Here is a 16971-nt window from a genome sequence, read left to right as displayed (position 1 = left end):
AAAAAAAAACAACCATCGACATTTCTGAAATTAACCTCAAAATCTTTGCCTCAGTTTTTTTTTTTTTTTACTAATTTTTTCTCATTCATTCATTCATGTTTTTCTACCATATTAAGCTGTCATATTTTTCGGCTGTATGTATTTCGCAAAATTGCAATAGTAGCACGTTTTTTTCCGCATCATGCAAGTCACATGATCAACAACCGGATGTTGCTACCGGGGGTAAAGACTCGGGCAGGAAGTGGCGGGAGGATGTTTTTTAATGACTCACTGAGTGAACAAACTTTTTCACGTGTGTGATTTTAATTCCTCTTACTTAATGGAAAATATCACAATTGCTAAATTGTGATATTTTAGGCCACTTCTGATTTGTTGCGACTGGCTGCTACTGGAAATCCTTCCTGGTCAAAACTCTGGAAATCCTTAGATGATTTGAGATGCATTTAATTTCCTTTTGGAGTAAATAAAGTATTTTTTGAAATGATTTGAATTATCTCTGCAATAAAAAATGGATAAATAAGTTTATTATAATACCTTTTTTAGCTTTACCTGCTTTGAAAATAAACAAAATCTTAACGACACGAACAAAGTAGTCTGATTTTTGCAGAGAAAGAACTTTAAAAAGAAAAAAAATATATAGAAATATGATAATATATGCAAAGAAGCACTAAAAATAAAACAAATGCATTGAAAGCTAATTTAAAAAATGCATTAAAAGGTGCTCAAAAATACTAAAATACAAATGTCTTTAATTATCATATCATGTAATAAGATCTTCTTTAGGTGTCACATAATTTACAACCCAGATCCTGTAAAATTCACCCAAAGCTGTAAGAGTTTGGAGCAGTGAAATTAAATCTCAGTAGGTGGCGCTCTTTGCTTTTACAAGGCGAGTGACCCAAAGGCTGGAATCGTCATCAGACACCGGAGAGAGCTACTACTGCATGAAGACGTCTTCTATAAATACACACGGCGATACAGAAAAGGTATACTGGTGTCGTGTTGTAGACACAGCAGGAAATATATTAATATCAAAGACATGCTTACATACTAGGCAAAAATAACTTAGGTTATGAAAGATAAATCATACAAAAACAGTACTTCTTGGTGTGAAATCTCTATACACAGAGGTGGGTAGTAACTACTTACATTTATTTGAAAAATATACTTTTACTTGAGTAATATATTTTACAAAGTTTTGCTATTCTTGAGCTAATTTCACTGAATTGTTTTTCTAATTTTCTGTCTGCTGAACCATTTGGCACTGGACGTATTTCACCCTGTTCCAACAAAGTACATTTGACAGTATTAGTTTTATAGTTTTTTTATTTGGAAAAATGCTTCATCTGCTGCCTCAATCTGTTATTCTGTAATCATGATATTTGTATGTATTAATTTTTTCACTTTAGTCTTTAAAATACCAGAATTTGGACACAACGTCACATTTATTTAATTTTAAATCAGATGATCTGTTTAGTCGGTCTTGAGTAATTTTTTTGTAGTTTTTACTTTTACTTGAGGAAAAATGTGTTGAATTTAGAGATGCATTTTATCAATTAGTGAGTTGATAAGCAGCCATTTTGTTAAAACCCTGAGTTTTCTTTTGTGTGAAGAAGGTTGGCTGTCTTTCCATAACATGAAGGGCTAAATTTGTCATAATATGCTGAGTCAAAAAAAAACAAACAAAAAAAAACAACCAATTTTTTGTAAACTTTAGGAGTTTGTCGAATGTTTATATTTCTAAACAGAATCGCATAAAGTGCATCTTGCATGACTTTGTTTGGACTGCTTCTCTTTCCCGTTCTGGTATGGCGCTGCCATCTTTGTTTCTGTATTAACTGGCTCGCTTAAGCATGACCAGCAGCGCCCTCTGCTGGATTGCAGCCAAACTACAACACTGACTTAATCAATTTGAATTAATTTTATTAATTGTTTGCATCCCTTGTTGAAGTCGGGCTAATCTTACTTGAGTACAACATTTGTGTTCTCTACTACAGCGGCGTATGAGGGTCATTCTCTTTAAGGAAAAAAGGAGTAAATTTCTGCCAAGTAAACTCAAATTTTTAGATTCATCTAAAAAGAATTTCTAGAAAAAACGGAAATTTCTGAGATTCAAAAAAAGTCGAAAATATTTGACTTTTGGAAAGACTTTGTGTAGAAAATTAGTTGAGACCTCAAAATATGATTTATTTTCTCATATTTTTGACTTCAAACTCGTAAATTAATTCTTTTTTCTAATTCTAATTCCAAATGTCCTTGTTTTTTGTATAAGATTTCTGAGATCTCAACATTTTTTGGTTTTCTTGTAAATTTTTGACTTTTCTAACTCAGAAATTTCCCATTCTTTTCTAGAAAATTTCTCAGATCTCAAAATTGCAGCTTAATTTCTTTTGCCAATTTTTAACTTTTCAATCTCAGAAATTTATCATTTTTGTCTAGAAAATTTCTCAGATCTCAAAATTGGATTTTTTTTCTTTCTCACAAATTTCCGACTGCTTAAACTAAGAAACTTCCATCTTTTTTTCTAGAAAATTTGATTGAAATTATGAAATTTCCTTCTTTTCTGGAAAATTTTAGAAGGCATTTAAACAAAATTTCTTGCAAATGTTCAACTTGTTGATGCTCAGCGTTTTTTCAATATTTCCAGAAATGTTATTCTTTTTTAATTGCTCCTAACATGCCGTCGTTTTCTACCCACCTCTGTCTATATAACAGTTTCCCTAAAATCATTTAGCATTGAGGTCTTCTTGTTTTTTGTAAAAGTCATAAAATGGGGGAAGGAGACAGGACGTCCAAACGTGTCTTCCTTCCTTGCGTTAGACTCTCCTGCGCCTCGTCATCACGTCCTTCCCCTGATTGGTTCTGGACAGCAGCACGCAGACGCAGGACGAGTCTATCCGGATCCACCGCCATCCCATCTTGTTCTTGGCGTCCTTGGAGAGCGCGCGGACGTACGACTGCTTCTCTCTGCACTCGCTCCGCCATTGTTTTTTATCCACGCCGAGGCAGCTGGCCCCGGCCACGCCGGCCGCCGCGGACCTCGCGCCCGCTCCCCGCGTCCTGCTCGAGCCGCTCTGCCCGTCGGGCCGGCGGCACCGCGTCTCGTAAAAGTACTGCTTGAGCGCACCCGTCATTGTCTGGATCTGCGGGACGATGGTGACCCGCTCGCCGTGCGAGTCGATGGCGGTGGTTTTGTTGTTGACCCACGTGCTTTCTGACTCGCACACGGACTTCTCCCCCCTGTGGGTATCCATCAGGTGTGAACGTTTGTCCCGTTTCACCGGGCGGTACGCCTCGTCGGCGGGGCCCTTGTTGTAGTCCGCCCATGTCGGAGTCGGCGTGGTCCGGTCGGCGGCGCGATCCCCGTGACCCTCTATGTCTCCGTCGCTGTCGTCCTCCAGTAGCCCGTTCTCCAACATCAGCAGAAGCGGCGGATGCTCCGGCGGCGAAGGCGAGGGCGAGAACAGGACGCGGGGATGTGCGTCCAGAAACATTTCGTCTATTTCCAGACCCAACCCGACATCTACGGCGGGGCTGTCCTCGGCTGCGCCTGTCCTAAAATGGCGCGGTATGGAGTCCGAGTCGCCATCTTTCCTACTGGCTTTGGAGTCCTTTGGTAGCGAGTTTTCCTGGGAAATTTCCTCGGTCCTGAGCGGTTCTGCTTCTTCTTCTTCGGCGGGAACGTCCGGACTGCTGAACGGTTCGTAGGTTATCCAGTTCTCCTCTTCTGAGGTGGAGGTCTGTTTACGATCCTCGCTGGGCTGCGCGGTCGCGGGGTTGTGAGGGAAGGGCAGGGCCGAGGCGATCACCATGGCAACCAGGGGAAGCCAGTGCATCACTCCCAGGACGTATCAGCTGACAAGGAGAAGAGAGACGGCGTTAATTCATATTTCACTTAAAATTTCAGCTTTCAGACCCCCTGCCCCCCCCCCCAAAAAAAACAACTGATAAAAAAAATAAACATTTTAGATGTTTACAAACCAAATGTCACAAAGTTCACAAGTTTTGATATAAATGTAGGACAAAAACGATAACTGCCCATTACGAAGACAACGTTCATATTTTACACAGCCTGCCCAAGCGTTTTTGGGGCCCTGGGCAGATTTTCATTTTGGGCCCTTCATAATGGATAAAAAAAATAATTAGATATAACATCTTAGAACTTAATTTTTACAAACCAAATGTCACAAACTTCACCTGAGACAATATCAGTGTCTTTGTTTCTGAAAATGTGCTCCAAAAATTTTATGTATTATTATTATTATAACTTTAAGAATTTGTGGACAGGGATGACCAAAGCCTTTTTGGGGCCCTAAGCAGATTTCATTTGGGCCCCCCACACCAACATGTTCATACCAGATGATTTATCATTCCCAGGCTTCTGTCATCATTATTTGTATTTAGCTTACATTATACCAGTGTTATGACTGATGATTTTAACCTTACAGGAGCAGGAAACTAAAAAACTTCAATAATTTTGAAATGCTGAATGGTATTTAAGTGTGCCATATTATTTTAAGTATTTTAAACTTTGGGCTGGACGTTATGGCTGAGACACGTATCCTGACATAAGCATTTCATATCAATCTACCGATAACTATTGATTCGTTTTTTGTTTTAAATGTCTGAAATACTGTAAAAACTGGTGGCGGGATCTTTCTTGTTTTATCCTCAGTTTTCACTCCACTCCGTTGTTTTTTATTTTTATTTTTTAAGAACAACGAGGAATCCTGGCGAAACCTGAAACTGCTGCTTTGCAATTTAGTGAACAAGTTGTTGCTAGGCAACAAAAGAGTGAGTGAGTTGCTAGGTAACCAAAGGTTGGCAACTATAAATAATAATAATATAGAAATAGTTTTTCCATGTGTAATACCATTTAGTTTGTATTATTCAATGTTGTTTTGAATATAAATATTTTATTATGCTAGCTTGATGCTCTTTGGGGCCCCCTAGTGGCGTGGGGGCCTTAAGCAGCCATTTAACTCACATATACTTTGGGCCGGCTCTGGCAGCTTTGACGGTGAAACAGTGAGGCCCAATTAGGGTGTAAAACGAGTGTTTTTACTGGCGGCTCTCAGCTTTATGACTGAAGAGCTTCAGCTGCTGACGTATGGCTTAAAATCTTGGCAGAACTTGTGGAAAAACAGGACCAAGAACAGAGAGATCGCACTTTTCTTCATGTGGAGCCCAGGAGGGGAATGCTGGAGATTCTGCTGAATGAGGAACTGACCTTCAAATGGAGACGCTGACAATCTGGTATGTGCTCAACTCAGACTCGTTAAATCAATGGAAGAGAACCAGAGAGAATAAATTAGAGTTTTACTAATTCAGAGCTGTTACTTTTTACCCTGAAAATCTAAAGTTTCCTGTTAAAGGTGACCTATTATACTTCCTTGAACGGATTAGTTTAGATCTACGGTCTATACAAAGCATGTTCATTACATTTAGCTTGGTTCAAAATTAGCAGTGTTAGGGCCTCTAGTCATTTTACATCCAAATAATTTGCTGCTGGCTCAGTGTTTACACTCGCGTGTAAAAATGGCTTCAAACAAATGAAAAATTATACAACAGTACATCTCTGAGAAGCAGAAGTGGAGCCTCCTGCACAACCAACAATAATGCAGTGAGTGTTTTGTGGATGGTAAGTCAACAATGAAATACTTCTCTTTTCCAGCAGCCATTATGCAGCGCATACAGAGATGAAACTAGCTGACCAAACGTGCTGGAGCTCAGTTTGAGTTGCTAGGTGACGGGCAGAGCTCCGCTGCGGTTGCTAGGTAACGGCTGTCACTGATACTTTGTGAAGTTTACATTCTGAAGTTTTTTGAAACGGCTCACCTCAATGCAGAAGCAGTAAAGATCCAAATGGAAGTACAAAACGTGCAAAATGTGAATTTCTTACAAAAATTGTTAGATTTCTTTACAAGGATTTATGTGACATATGCCCTGAGACGAACAAAATCGGCTTTCACACCAAATTCAAAACTTAAGAAGGTAAGTTAGTATTTTATGCTTTATGAGGACAGAAAGAAAGGAAACTTTTCTCTCTCTACGATCTAGGCGTTGCTTTTTTTTGTGCAATTATTCCTTCTGGTTTTTTGATCCCTGGTATCCCTCCAGCTGTGCAGCTGGAAGGATTTTTACTCCTACTTTTTTACGTTAGGATTATTGTTATGATGCGTAACTGTGGCAACAAGGTGCCTTTTTTCTTTGTTTTGTTCAGGAGGATCTGATTAGCACCTTCAAAGCTCAAATAATACTTGAACTACGACCCCAAACCCCAGAGGAGTTGAAAAAGAAATTCAAACCACTTCATCCACCCATCACAACGGGTCAGGATCGTATCCCAGACTTCATCTCTCTAACCTGACAGATTTAACGAGGCGCAGCAAAAGCAACTGAGGATGAGCAGAGCAGAGCTTCCCAACAACTGATGCTGTCATACAGGACATTTTTGCAATGAAATATCATCTCTGCTACTTCATGTTGAGCTGCTAGCATGTCATGACTGTAATGAGACTGTCTTCAGTCAGAGGTCTCTCCAGAATAGTTGCAAGACTGACTGCTACTGGAGATCTCTCCTCTTTGAAGATGCTTGAATGATGTGACTTGAACTTTGTTTGCCCTTTTCAATTGCCCTAAATGGAATTATTTTTTAAATAAAAAAATAAGTTGTTTTTTTAAACTTTACTACTAAAATATTAACAGAGTAATCTGCTTTCTTAAGTAGAAGGCATACAGATTTCCTTTTTTTCCTATTTTCTTGGTCATATTTGTGTCCTGTGGTTGGGGGCTGCACAGGAACATTTCAAGGGCCACAAAGTGGCCCCCAGACCACACTTTGGACACCCTTTGACTTAAAGTAACACTCTAAAGAAAATATAAATAAATTCCTTAACAGCAATGATGCAAAAAAAACTGATTTTAAGTATTTTTGGTAAAGTTTCTAGTGTAAATATCTTTGTACACTTAAAAAAGGGCAAAACTAACTTATAGGTAACTTTCCAGTTAGAAATAAGACTTTAAGTTAATAATTATTTAATATTGATGAAAAAATACTAGATGTAAGTTAAATAATCTGCTGGTGGAACTAGTGGTTTTTGTTTTAATCAATATTAAGCAATTATTTGCTCATATATTGCTGAACAGTTACTTGTAAGTTAGTTTTGTCTTATTTTAAGTGGATTGAAATATTTGCACTAAAAACTAGACCAAAAATACAAAAAGGTTGTTTTGTTTTTTTGCCTTGCTGCTGAACAGAAATTTTGTCCCAGTCTTCTTTAAAAGTACTTTTGGTCTAGTAAATAACTTTTCAGCAAGAAATAGAATCTTGTTTTGAGTCAATAATCGCTTAATATTGATTAAAATAAAAAAGTACTTGTTCCAATAGCAGATTATTTCACTTAGCAAGAACTTTTTCATCAATATTAAGGAATTACTCTCTTATAAAAAGCTATATCTTGCTGAAAAGTTACTTGTAAGCTGGTTTCTATCATTTTTCAAGTGTCTGAAGATATTTGAAGTATAAAAATACTTGGTAAAATGTAATGTTTTTCCAGTGAACATGAAAAATACAAAACTGACTTATTTCTGTGTTTTGGCATTGTTTTACCTGGAAGCTGAACTTGTGAGCACAAGGTGGAGGTTTTATTGACATAAAATCTGAAAAATGCTGCTTCTTTTTGCCAGTAGCTCTTGTAAGACTAACAGGATTTTAGTTGTAACTCAAACACCAGATCACACGACGCCTAAACCTCAGGTATCCTTGCTGAACTCAGCCGCAGGGCGATTCTGTTCTACTCTGGAACGTCAAACGACTGATTCATTAGGCTGAATGAGCTTCCGTTATTGAGAGATGGCAACATTAAATATCCTGCATGCCATAACCTGCATCATTTCAGCTGTAACTGTTATTACAAACGGAGCCAGTACCGACTCCCAGGGCGCTCCCAGGAGCTGTGATAACGGTTACACAGCCATTAAAAAATGTAAACATTTCCCGGGACGGAGACGGACGCTTTCAGCCGTCCGTGAGTCTGTGTGGATGAAATGAAGCGCGGCGAGGCGGGAAGGCATGATTCATCCGCATTTCAACACGAGGTTGCCCTCTGACTAACACGACAAATATTCCAGTCACCCCCGTCTTTGTGGCAGCCACAGCGGACTTTCATTCACACTGCAAAAACACGAAATCAAACCAAGTGTGTTTAATTTAGAATGCTAATATCTTAGTACACTGGAAATAAGACAAAACTAACTTACAGGTGACTTTTTAGTAAGATAGGAGGTTTATTTAAGTCAATAATTACTTAATATTGATAAAGAACTAGTTCCACTGTATTTCACTTACAAGTGAAATAATATTTTTATTATCAACATTGAGGGATTATTAACTTAAAACAAGTTACTATATCTTGTTGAAAAGTTACTTGTAAATTAGTTTTGTCTCATTTCAAGTGTACTAAAATATTTGCACTAGAAACTAGACCAAAAACACTTTGTAAGATTTTTTTTCATTGCAGTGTAGTTAAATTAAACAGTCAATAAAAACAGATAAAACAAAATTGACTTATTTGTTCTACTGGTACACTGCAAAAACACAAATCCTAAAGTGGTTTTGGTTTTCTTTCTAGTAAACTTGAAATAAGACAAAACTAACTTATAAGTAAGTTTTCATCAAGATGACTTGTTTTAAGCCAATATTTCCCTAATTTTGATTAAAATTGGCAGATTATTTAACTTAACAAAACATTTCCCCATAACTGAAATAATCTGGCAGTCTTAAGGAAGTCTTGACTTAAAACAAACTCCTATATGTGACTAAAAAGCTACATATATGCTTGTTTTTTCTTATTTCAAGTATAAGACATTTGTTGTAGAAACTAGACCAAAAATACCTACTAAAAGTTTGTATTTTTACAGTGTAGTAAATAAAGTCCAGGAACAAGTTGGCTTGAAATCTTTAAGACAGAACTGACTTAAAAGTAACTTTTTTCTAGCAAGATATGAGCTTGTTTTAAGGCAAATATTACTTAATATTGATAAAGTTCTAGTTTTATTGATAAATTATTTCTCTTTATAACTTTGCAAAAATGTCTTGTTATAAGTGGAATAATCTGCCAGAGGAACTGCTATGTTTTAAATGAATGTTTTACTGAAACAAAGCTCCTGTTTCTTGCTGAAAAGTTACTTGTAAGTTAGTTTTCTCTTATTGAAACTGAACTATATTTGCACTAGAATCTAGATAAAACTACTACTTTCTGTTTTTGCAGTGCATCTGCCTACGCAGCACCGATTTGGTTGTTTGCGAGAAGAAAGAGCTGAAACTGTCGGAATGACGGGAATGTCAGCGATGCATGACTGGAGCGCCGATCGTAGTTTCCTCGGGCTGCGGGGAGCCGGGCGCTAAGCTCAGGTGGACGCGAGATAAAAAGTGAGGGAGTTGCTGTGACGACTGATGGACGTATCGTCAGCCGCGCCCCGGACACAATGCGTGTGGCAGCAGGGGAAGGGACCAGGTTCCCTCGGGTGCTCCGAACATAAATCACATCAAGCCAGCAACCGATCCATCCAGTCTGCCAAATTTCACTTTTAATGAAGGGAAAATTTGCATATAAGCTACAAATGTTGACAGATCTCTAAACGATGGAGAAGCGTGCCAGTTGGGTGGCGCTGAGCCAGGATTCCAGCATTTTCCGACTATTAATTACTCGGCTTTGCAGGTTTTGATTATAGAAAATTTACTAATTGGGTTTTTGTTATTGATATGATCCACAAACATAGTCAGCCCAAGATATATGCGAGTTAAGCGGCTCCTTAAGGCCTTCACACAACTAGGGGCCCCTCAACAGCATCAAGCAAGCATGAATAATCAGATTAATTGTGATAAATTGGACTATTTAAATAATCGTCAACTAATTAAGTAACGAGGCTCTAGAAAGCAAAAAAATATATAACTGATGGTAGAACAACATATTTAGAGCAAACGTTAAGCCAAAACTGTACAAATACAAAAATATCAAGTTTGAGATAAAAAAACAACAACTTATTTTTCTGCAAATATGTTCCACCCAGAAGTCTTCAAATGGCATAATTATGGCTAAAGAAATGCTGTGTTATTGCATTTCAGGCGATGAAATGTTTATTTAAAAAAGCTTAGCATCTAGTGTTGACATGTTGGAATGAGGGCCCCAAATGAAAATCTGTTGAAGGCCCCACAAAGGCTTTGGCCGGCCCTGGACCTTATGAACATCGTCTTCCAGTTGGGCAGTGACTGTTTTGTTCTACATTTATATCCAGAATCGTGATGTTTGTGACGTTAGATTTGTAAAAATTGACCTCTGAGATGTTTTTGCTGTAAATCTATGTGTGAATGTCTGTAATCAGTTCTGTTCTGTCGAACCGGGTCAGTACTTTGTCTCAACCAGACAGTGAAATGTCAAACAATTACAAATTAATTCAAATGGAAAATGAATGCCAACGTCAATTTAAAGTTCTGCAACATATTCCTAATTGAATTTAGGTCTGGACTTTGACTAGGCCGTTCCAACATATAAATATGCTTTGCTTGGTAGATTTGCTTGTTTGTGAGCCTCCACCTCAGTCTTTAAAGTTTTGCATCCTATTACTGGTTTCCATCAACTTCTATCAAGGACCGGAATCCCACAGCATTATTCTGCCACTACTATGTTCCTTAATAACTATTCTATAAATTCAGGCACTAAAATGTTTTTTTTTTTTGAGTTGTATGTTACAGAAACCATGAATCGCACTGCAAAAACTCAAATCTTACCCAGATTTTGGTCTAATCTTTAGAGCAGATATCTTAGTACATTTGAAATAAGACAAAACTGACTTAGGAGTAACTTTTTAGCAAGATATAGGAGCTTATTTAAAATCAATAATTCTTAATATTGATTAAAAAAAAAATACTAGTTCTACTTGGAAATGAATTCAGTTACAACAAGACATTTTTCCCCTGTTGCCAATGAAATGATCTGCTAGTGGAACTACCAATATTAACAAATTATTTACTTAAAACAAGCTTTTATATCTTGCTGAAAAGTTACTTCCAAGTTAGTTTTGGAATAGTTTTTGCACTGCAAAAACTGGCTGAATTTGGCTCAAATCAGAACTGGATGATGATTCTTTAAAGAACAGGTTGATTTTCTATGAATAAATTTATTTTTCTTGTCAAATATCCAGTTCAAAACCATGAAAGGATCTAAAAAAAGACAGTAAAATGGTCAATTTCTATTTTTGATTGTGTTTATCAACAAATTTTGATCAAAAACTCAGGTTTAATGTGGCAAATCAAAGGTGGATGTTGATATTTGAGCTTTAATTGTTGTTTATTTGACAAAATGTATATTTCTTAAGTTCTAAATAACAGAATTGTGAGTAAACTCTAGAAGAATCGCTGCTTTCTTACTTATCCAGACCTGAGAAACCATCCTAAGCTCAGTATTTCTCAGACTGTTGAAAGCAGACAGGCAGGCTTTTCCCCCTGTAAGTGTTGTTTTTGTAAAAACGCGGCGGCACTTCATCGCCGCGCTCCATTTGCTACAATGACGCGCATCATTTAGCCGCGGCGCTAACCGACGACCACGACGCTCCTCCACCCCTTCTGGCTCAGACCCAACCGGTCTGCATAAAGATCCTGACCTCCATGTTTGATTTTCTTTGAAATGAAGAGAAGAAGAGGGGAAAAAACCCTGAATCAAACATGAAACCCATAAACAGACCCAACTATGACCTTAACCAGAATTAATTTCAGTGATCTTATTGTTTGCGTTAGCGCAGACGATGACTGCAGATTAATTAGATGTCTTGCATGGAAATGCTCAGAAACAGAAGAAGTTTGAACATTCGTGCTTCTTTTAACTCTTTAACTGCCTTTTGTGTGAGTAAATACCATAAAAATGTGTCAAAATATCAACTTTTCCCTCCTTATGTACACTGAAAAATGAAAACACTTTTAATCAAAAATGTTTTGTCAAACTTCCTTTGTTTACCGTTATAACTTAATATATTTACTTGGTCAAACTTAATTGGATTATTTCTATAAGCGTAATCCAACAAAATTTCAACAAATTTACCAGATTTTTCAATTTTTTGAACAAATATTTGAAGGAGAGCTGTAGTTAGACACATTTAGATAAAACATTTTACATTTTGATTCATTTGAATAACAATTTCTTCGTTACAATAGAAAACAAATAAAAGTGAAACAAAAAACAAACATCTAGCAGGATGTTGCAAAATTATTCACAAATCGTAACAGATCTTAATGTGGTTTACTTATATTCACTGTAAAAACAAAGAATCGTACCAAGTATTTTTGGTCTAGTTTCTTGTCCAAATATCTTAATGCACTTAAAAAAGTAAAACCTAACTAAAAAGTAACTTTTCACCAAGATATAGGATCTTGTTTTAATTCTTTAATATTGATTAAAAGTTACTTGTAAATTAGTTTTGTCTTATTTCTTATTTGCACTAGAAACTAGATTAAACTACTTGGTAAGACTTTGTGTTTTTGCAGTGCAGAAAGCTTTAAAGTTGTGCACTAATAAAAATGTGAAACATTTATTTTGCAGAGCCGCCCAGTAGTTGCAGCTCAGTCAGAATGTATGGAGATCATTTATAAACCTGAGTTTTCTGGTGTTGCCACAGATTCTGATCTGGGCTTTGACTAGGCCATTCTAATGCATGCTCATGGTTCGACTTAACCCACTCTGTATGTTGCAGGGTGAAACTCGAGGTACTTTCAGGTTTGCCTGATCTGTGTCTTCCCCACAGCATGATGCTGCTGGCTGTTTTTCCTGCCGCTGTGAATCTCTGCAGCTCCTCCAGAGTTACAAAATACATTCAACTTCATGGAGAAACATGGGAAACGTGAGCTGAACTGAATATTTTTACGTAAATGGTGGTGCTTTATGGCGAGCAGACGCCACAAAGCAGCTCCGCGCCTGGCGGAGGCTGCTGCTCGTTAGCGTGTTTGCAGAGTAGTCGCCCTCCTCCGGCGTGGCGAACGTCAGCCTGGCGGCCCCGTAACGCGCTCTGCGTGCTCAGAGTTGCGACTGCGCCCCGTCCTGCGCTAATCAGGACTCTTTGAAGTTGTGCAACTCGAGGAGCTGCAGGAAACTGAAGCAGTTCCCTCTTAAAAACTAGAGGCAAAAAAGTTTTCTCCTCCTCAATGAATGCATCAAAGCTAAGAAATCCCACATCTTTTGAGCCATAAATGCATCACCAGCAGCAGGGATTTTCTTTTACTTTCCTTTAAGCTTAAAAAGCCCATAAAGGTGAAGAGCAAATACTTCTTTCATGCATAAACAAATAACATCCAGCGATTAATTTTTCTGGATTCTCTCTTGCAAATAATCTTAATTTCTCTTTTATGGGTTAAAAATCTGTAATAAAATCATCACAGTCTCTTTATTAAGCTTTTAATTTGCTTTTTGAGTTTTCCTGTTCTGATAATTTAACCTTTTGCTCCAATGAAACTGAACTTTAATTCACCAGAAGAGATGAACAGGTTTTTAAATTTAAGCACCTTTACACTAAAAGCTAATTGATCTGATTGAGGAGATGCTGAGTTTGTCTGGTTTTAATCCTGAAAAGTTCTGGTTTTTAAATCTTTGGAAAATGGGTGACCTTTTGTTAAAGAAGTCGAACTTTCCACCAAAACAGAAACTTTCTCTAATCTCTAAAAAGGCAGAAGGTTATTTTTTTTGAATGTTTGGTTTGCATCCAAAAGATTTTATATGTTTTGGATCAACTTTTGCAACCTCTAATGCCAATTTAAACACATTCCACATGATTTTTGTCTCACTTTCCAGGTTTTTTTCATTCTATTTTTGCACATATTTGTTCAGAAACCCTCTGAAACTCAGACGGGTGCAACTTCTGCATGTTTCTAATTTAGTGACATAGGGAGGGAAAAACCCATCCAGGTTAATGTTTGGCGTCCCGCCGTGCAAACACCCAATTAATTCAAACTTTATGATCGTTTCAAGCCATGCAAAGAACCCCAACTATAAGAGAAAAACTTTCTCCTTGCGCTGTTCGCACTTGCATTTTTTCGCTAAAAAGCGGAATGCCACCCACAGCGCCAGCTCGGCCCATTATCTCGCTGACAAGCCGGAGTTTAGACATCAACACGGCGTTGTGTGTGTGTGATCTACCTGCGGGTCGGGACCGTGACTCCGTAGCTCTCACCTCACCTGAGTGACTGCCAAAGAAAACAAAATGCGCAGCAGCCTAAAAGGCGCAAGACGGCCAAGATAAATGCAAAAAAATGAAGTGGGAGAAGTACCGCAACAAAAACACAGCGGGAGAATAATGCTACAAAGCTTGCATGTCTCCGCATGTCTGAACATGAGGAAAATAGATTAATTAAAGTTTATGGAGCTAAATGTGATTATTTTTCTAGCAGTTTGCATTAGTTTAAAACATTTATTCATGTAAATAATAGTAGTAACAATAAGGAGGATTTATATGCGTACCGTTTAGGTGAGATCCGGACCCCGCGTCCTTCCAGCTGACACCACATTGATTATAGAGTCCTGTCGCCAGTTGCTCAACTGGTTTCTTTAAAAAAAAATACTCAAAAATCACTTTCACTTGGAAACACTGGATACAAAGTCAAACATTTCTTTCTCCTTTTGGTAATCCGTGACATCGCATGCGTGCAAAGAGAGGAGCCCACTTGGAAGAATGGAATAAATAAAAGTAGCGCAGCTTGAGAAACTATTTTTAAAAAACTCCTGTTCTCCAGGGAGCGCTTCCAATGAAAGGAGGGGGAAAATGCAACGTGGGAAGTTTTAAAAATGGAAGTGAGCCTCGAAATATTCCCATATGTTGGTCCGCCGTGGAGGGCGCTTTCTCGGAAAGTGTGTTTCAGTTCAAATAGGTGAGCGAGTGGAGCTGGGGAAGAAGTTCGGCTAATGTTTTATGGCTCTGAGCTCCGCCTGAAACCCACGCTACAAGCTAGCTTAAGCTACCAACAACACTTCCGGTTTGGAACTTCTGAATAAAACTCTTTTCAGAGCGGCGCCTGTGTAGGAGCGACGGAGTGCTTTTATTTTGAAGCTGAAATAGGACACTTCCGGTGTTATATGCTAACTTGACTCAACTAACCTTTTTTTGGGAGGGGAAGACGGTGTTAAACGAGAAACACTTGTAGAAGTCATACAACAAATGTAAACTGTAATATTAACATAAACACATGCGGTCAGAAGTTTATATACACCAATCACGGAAGTTATTCATTTGAAACTTGCGTTTGACGTCTTTATCTAAAGAGTAAATCAAGTATATTATTTACTAATTCAAATATTTTTTTATATCAAGAATTGGCTGCAAAAGTTACATTTTATTGTGGATTTTCTCAAGTGGTACTGAAAGTTTTACAGTTTTCAAAGTGTGGCCCATTTGTGGATCGATTTTGTGCGGACCCTGATTGTAATTCAAGAATGATCAAAAAGTTAGTTTTGACACAACAGAAATTTATTTATTGGAATTGGTGTGTTTACATTAAGTAAATTAATTTTTGTAATTCCAGTTTGTGCATTTTCTGGTCAACAAAAACACACAGGAACCTGACAGGATGCGTGAGTTGCTCTTAAGGCAGAAAAATGTTGATTTACACTCTGAAGTTATTTCTAAACAACAAAATATTCCATGATCATTAATTTAAACAACAATAAAAAGCAAAGTTATTAAAATCTACATTTTGTCATACTCTAGAGGGATTCTCCAACTGTCACCCTCAGATGAAAGGAAATTGGTTGGGATGTTTCAGGACTTTTTGAAACAAAAACAAACAAAATCAACAGGGGTGTATGTATAATTTTGACCCAGAGTCAAATAAATTAAATCCATTATAAGTTGAGACCTTTGCATGTATTTTTGTAAATTCATTAAAACACAAGATGAGTGTATGTAAACTTCTGACTTAAACAGTAATACAAAACAGAAACAATCAAGGCTTTTTATGCTAAACGCTATAAATCTTTACAATATTAATGTGCATTTGTCATTTTTTTCTGCTCACTTTATCTCAAACTGCAATAGAAACCAACGCGGTTTTGGCCTGCAGCCAGAAACGTTTCAGTTTTATATGATCTTGTATTTGAGTTACTTATTGCAAACAGGCTGTAGCAAAGTTGGAAGCCCAAACTCATTAAGGTTCCCATCTGCAAGCGCAAGGAGCTGCAACATGATTCCTTTTGGCACAAGCCAACCGGAGGATGTAACCTTCAGTTTAGTGCCAAATAACAGTCTGCGTGGAGATTGCTTCCTGGTTGCTTCTGCCAGATTTTCAGTATCACAACATGTGGCAAACATGACTGATTCTGGCTTTTACAAATCAAACAAAGGTGCACATGTGGGAAAAAATTAACATGAGAGAAACATAATTTAGACCTTTAAAATTTTTTCCTTTAAATCCTTATTTCTGGTTGCAACAGGGGTGTACGCAAGACTTCTGAGGCCTGGGGGTCCTTACTGCCCCCCTCTTCCTAATTCATGAGTTACTTTAATAAAATATGTCAGAATAACTGCATTTTTAAACCACTATATGATAATCCATCTTAGATCATAGTGATAAATTGTGCATCTTCACAAGTGTGGAACATGCCTTTTAAAAAAAATTTTCATTATTGTGATGTAAACAAATTAAATGCATGTATCAAGATTAAGTGAATAAACAGAAACAAAACAAAATGTGTTGGGGAAAAAAATTATAAACAGAGCGCAGTGCGGTCCATTAGGTAGTACAAAATGGGGTTTTGTTGATAAGGTAGAAAAAGAAAGTAAAAAAATACATAAAGTTCTTGATTACCTTACTGATAATAATAAAAACAACTAAATTAATGATAATAGTTAGGACATGCTTACGGATCATGTGTACCAACCTCCCTTTGGATTCTTTCACACTTTCGTATTTCTGCTATTTGCTTCGGATCAGTT

General features: G+C 37.4%; 1 protein-coding gene and 1 long non-coding RNA gene across 4 annotated transcripts; one reads left to right on the top strand and one right to left on the bottom strand.

Moving 5' to 3' along the window:
- Positions 1-515: 515 nt before the first annotated feature.
- On the bottom strand, positions 516-14946 carry LOC106699976 (beta-nerve growth factor-like). Of its 3 annotated transcripts, none has more exons than XM_023349708.1 (2): positions 14505-14946; positions 516-3855 (listed from the first exon to the last, which is right to left on the bottom strand). In XM_023349708.1, the coding sequence occupies exon 2, from the start codon at positions 3834-3836 to the stop codon at positions 2817-2819; it is 1020 nt and encodes a 339-aa protein (XP_023205476.1). In that variant the 5' UTR covers positions 3837-3855; positions 14505-14946; the 3' UTR covers positions 516-2816. The 3 variants fall into 3 exon arrangements, with proteins under 3 accessions (XP_023205476.1, XP_023205477.1, XP_023205478.1); XM_023349709.1 differs by lacking the exon at positions 14505-14946 and adding an exon at positions 14184-14259; XM_023349710.1 differs by lacking the exon at positions 14505-14946 and adding an exon at positions 5231-5680.
- Positions 3468-6391, top strand: LOC111611739. The gene is made up of 3 exons (XR_002754195.1): positions 3468-3700; positions 5131-5256; positions 6224-6391. It is a non-coding gene; the product is annotated as an uncharacterized LOC111611739 (long non-coding RNA).
- Positions 14947-16971: the final 2025 nt, after the last annotated feature.

The sequence above is a fragment of the Xiphophorus maculatus genome, chromosome 16 (genome assembly GCF_002775205.1).
Source record: "Xiphophorus maculatus strain JP 163 A chromosome 16, X_maculatus-5.0-male, whole genome shotgun sequence".
In the NCBI taxonomy this organism is placed as follows: Eukaryota; Metazoa; Chordata; class Actinopteri; order Cyprinodontiformes; family Poeciliidae; genus Xiphophorus; species Xiphophorus maculatus.
This window is presented reverse-complemented; position numbering and strand designations above follow the sequence as displayed.

What these genes read in the sequence shown, in the direction of transcription:
- LOC106699976 (XM_023349708.1), bottom strand. Translation starts at nt 3,836, where the DNA reads ATGCACTGGCTTCCCCTGGTTGCCATGGTGATCGCCTCGGCCCTGCCC.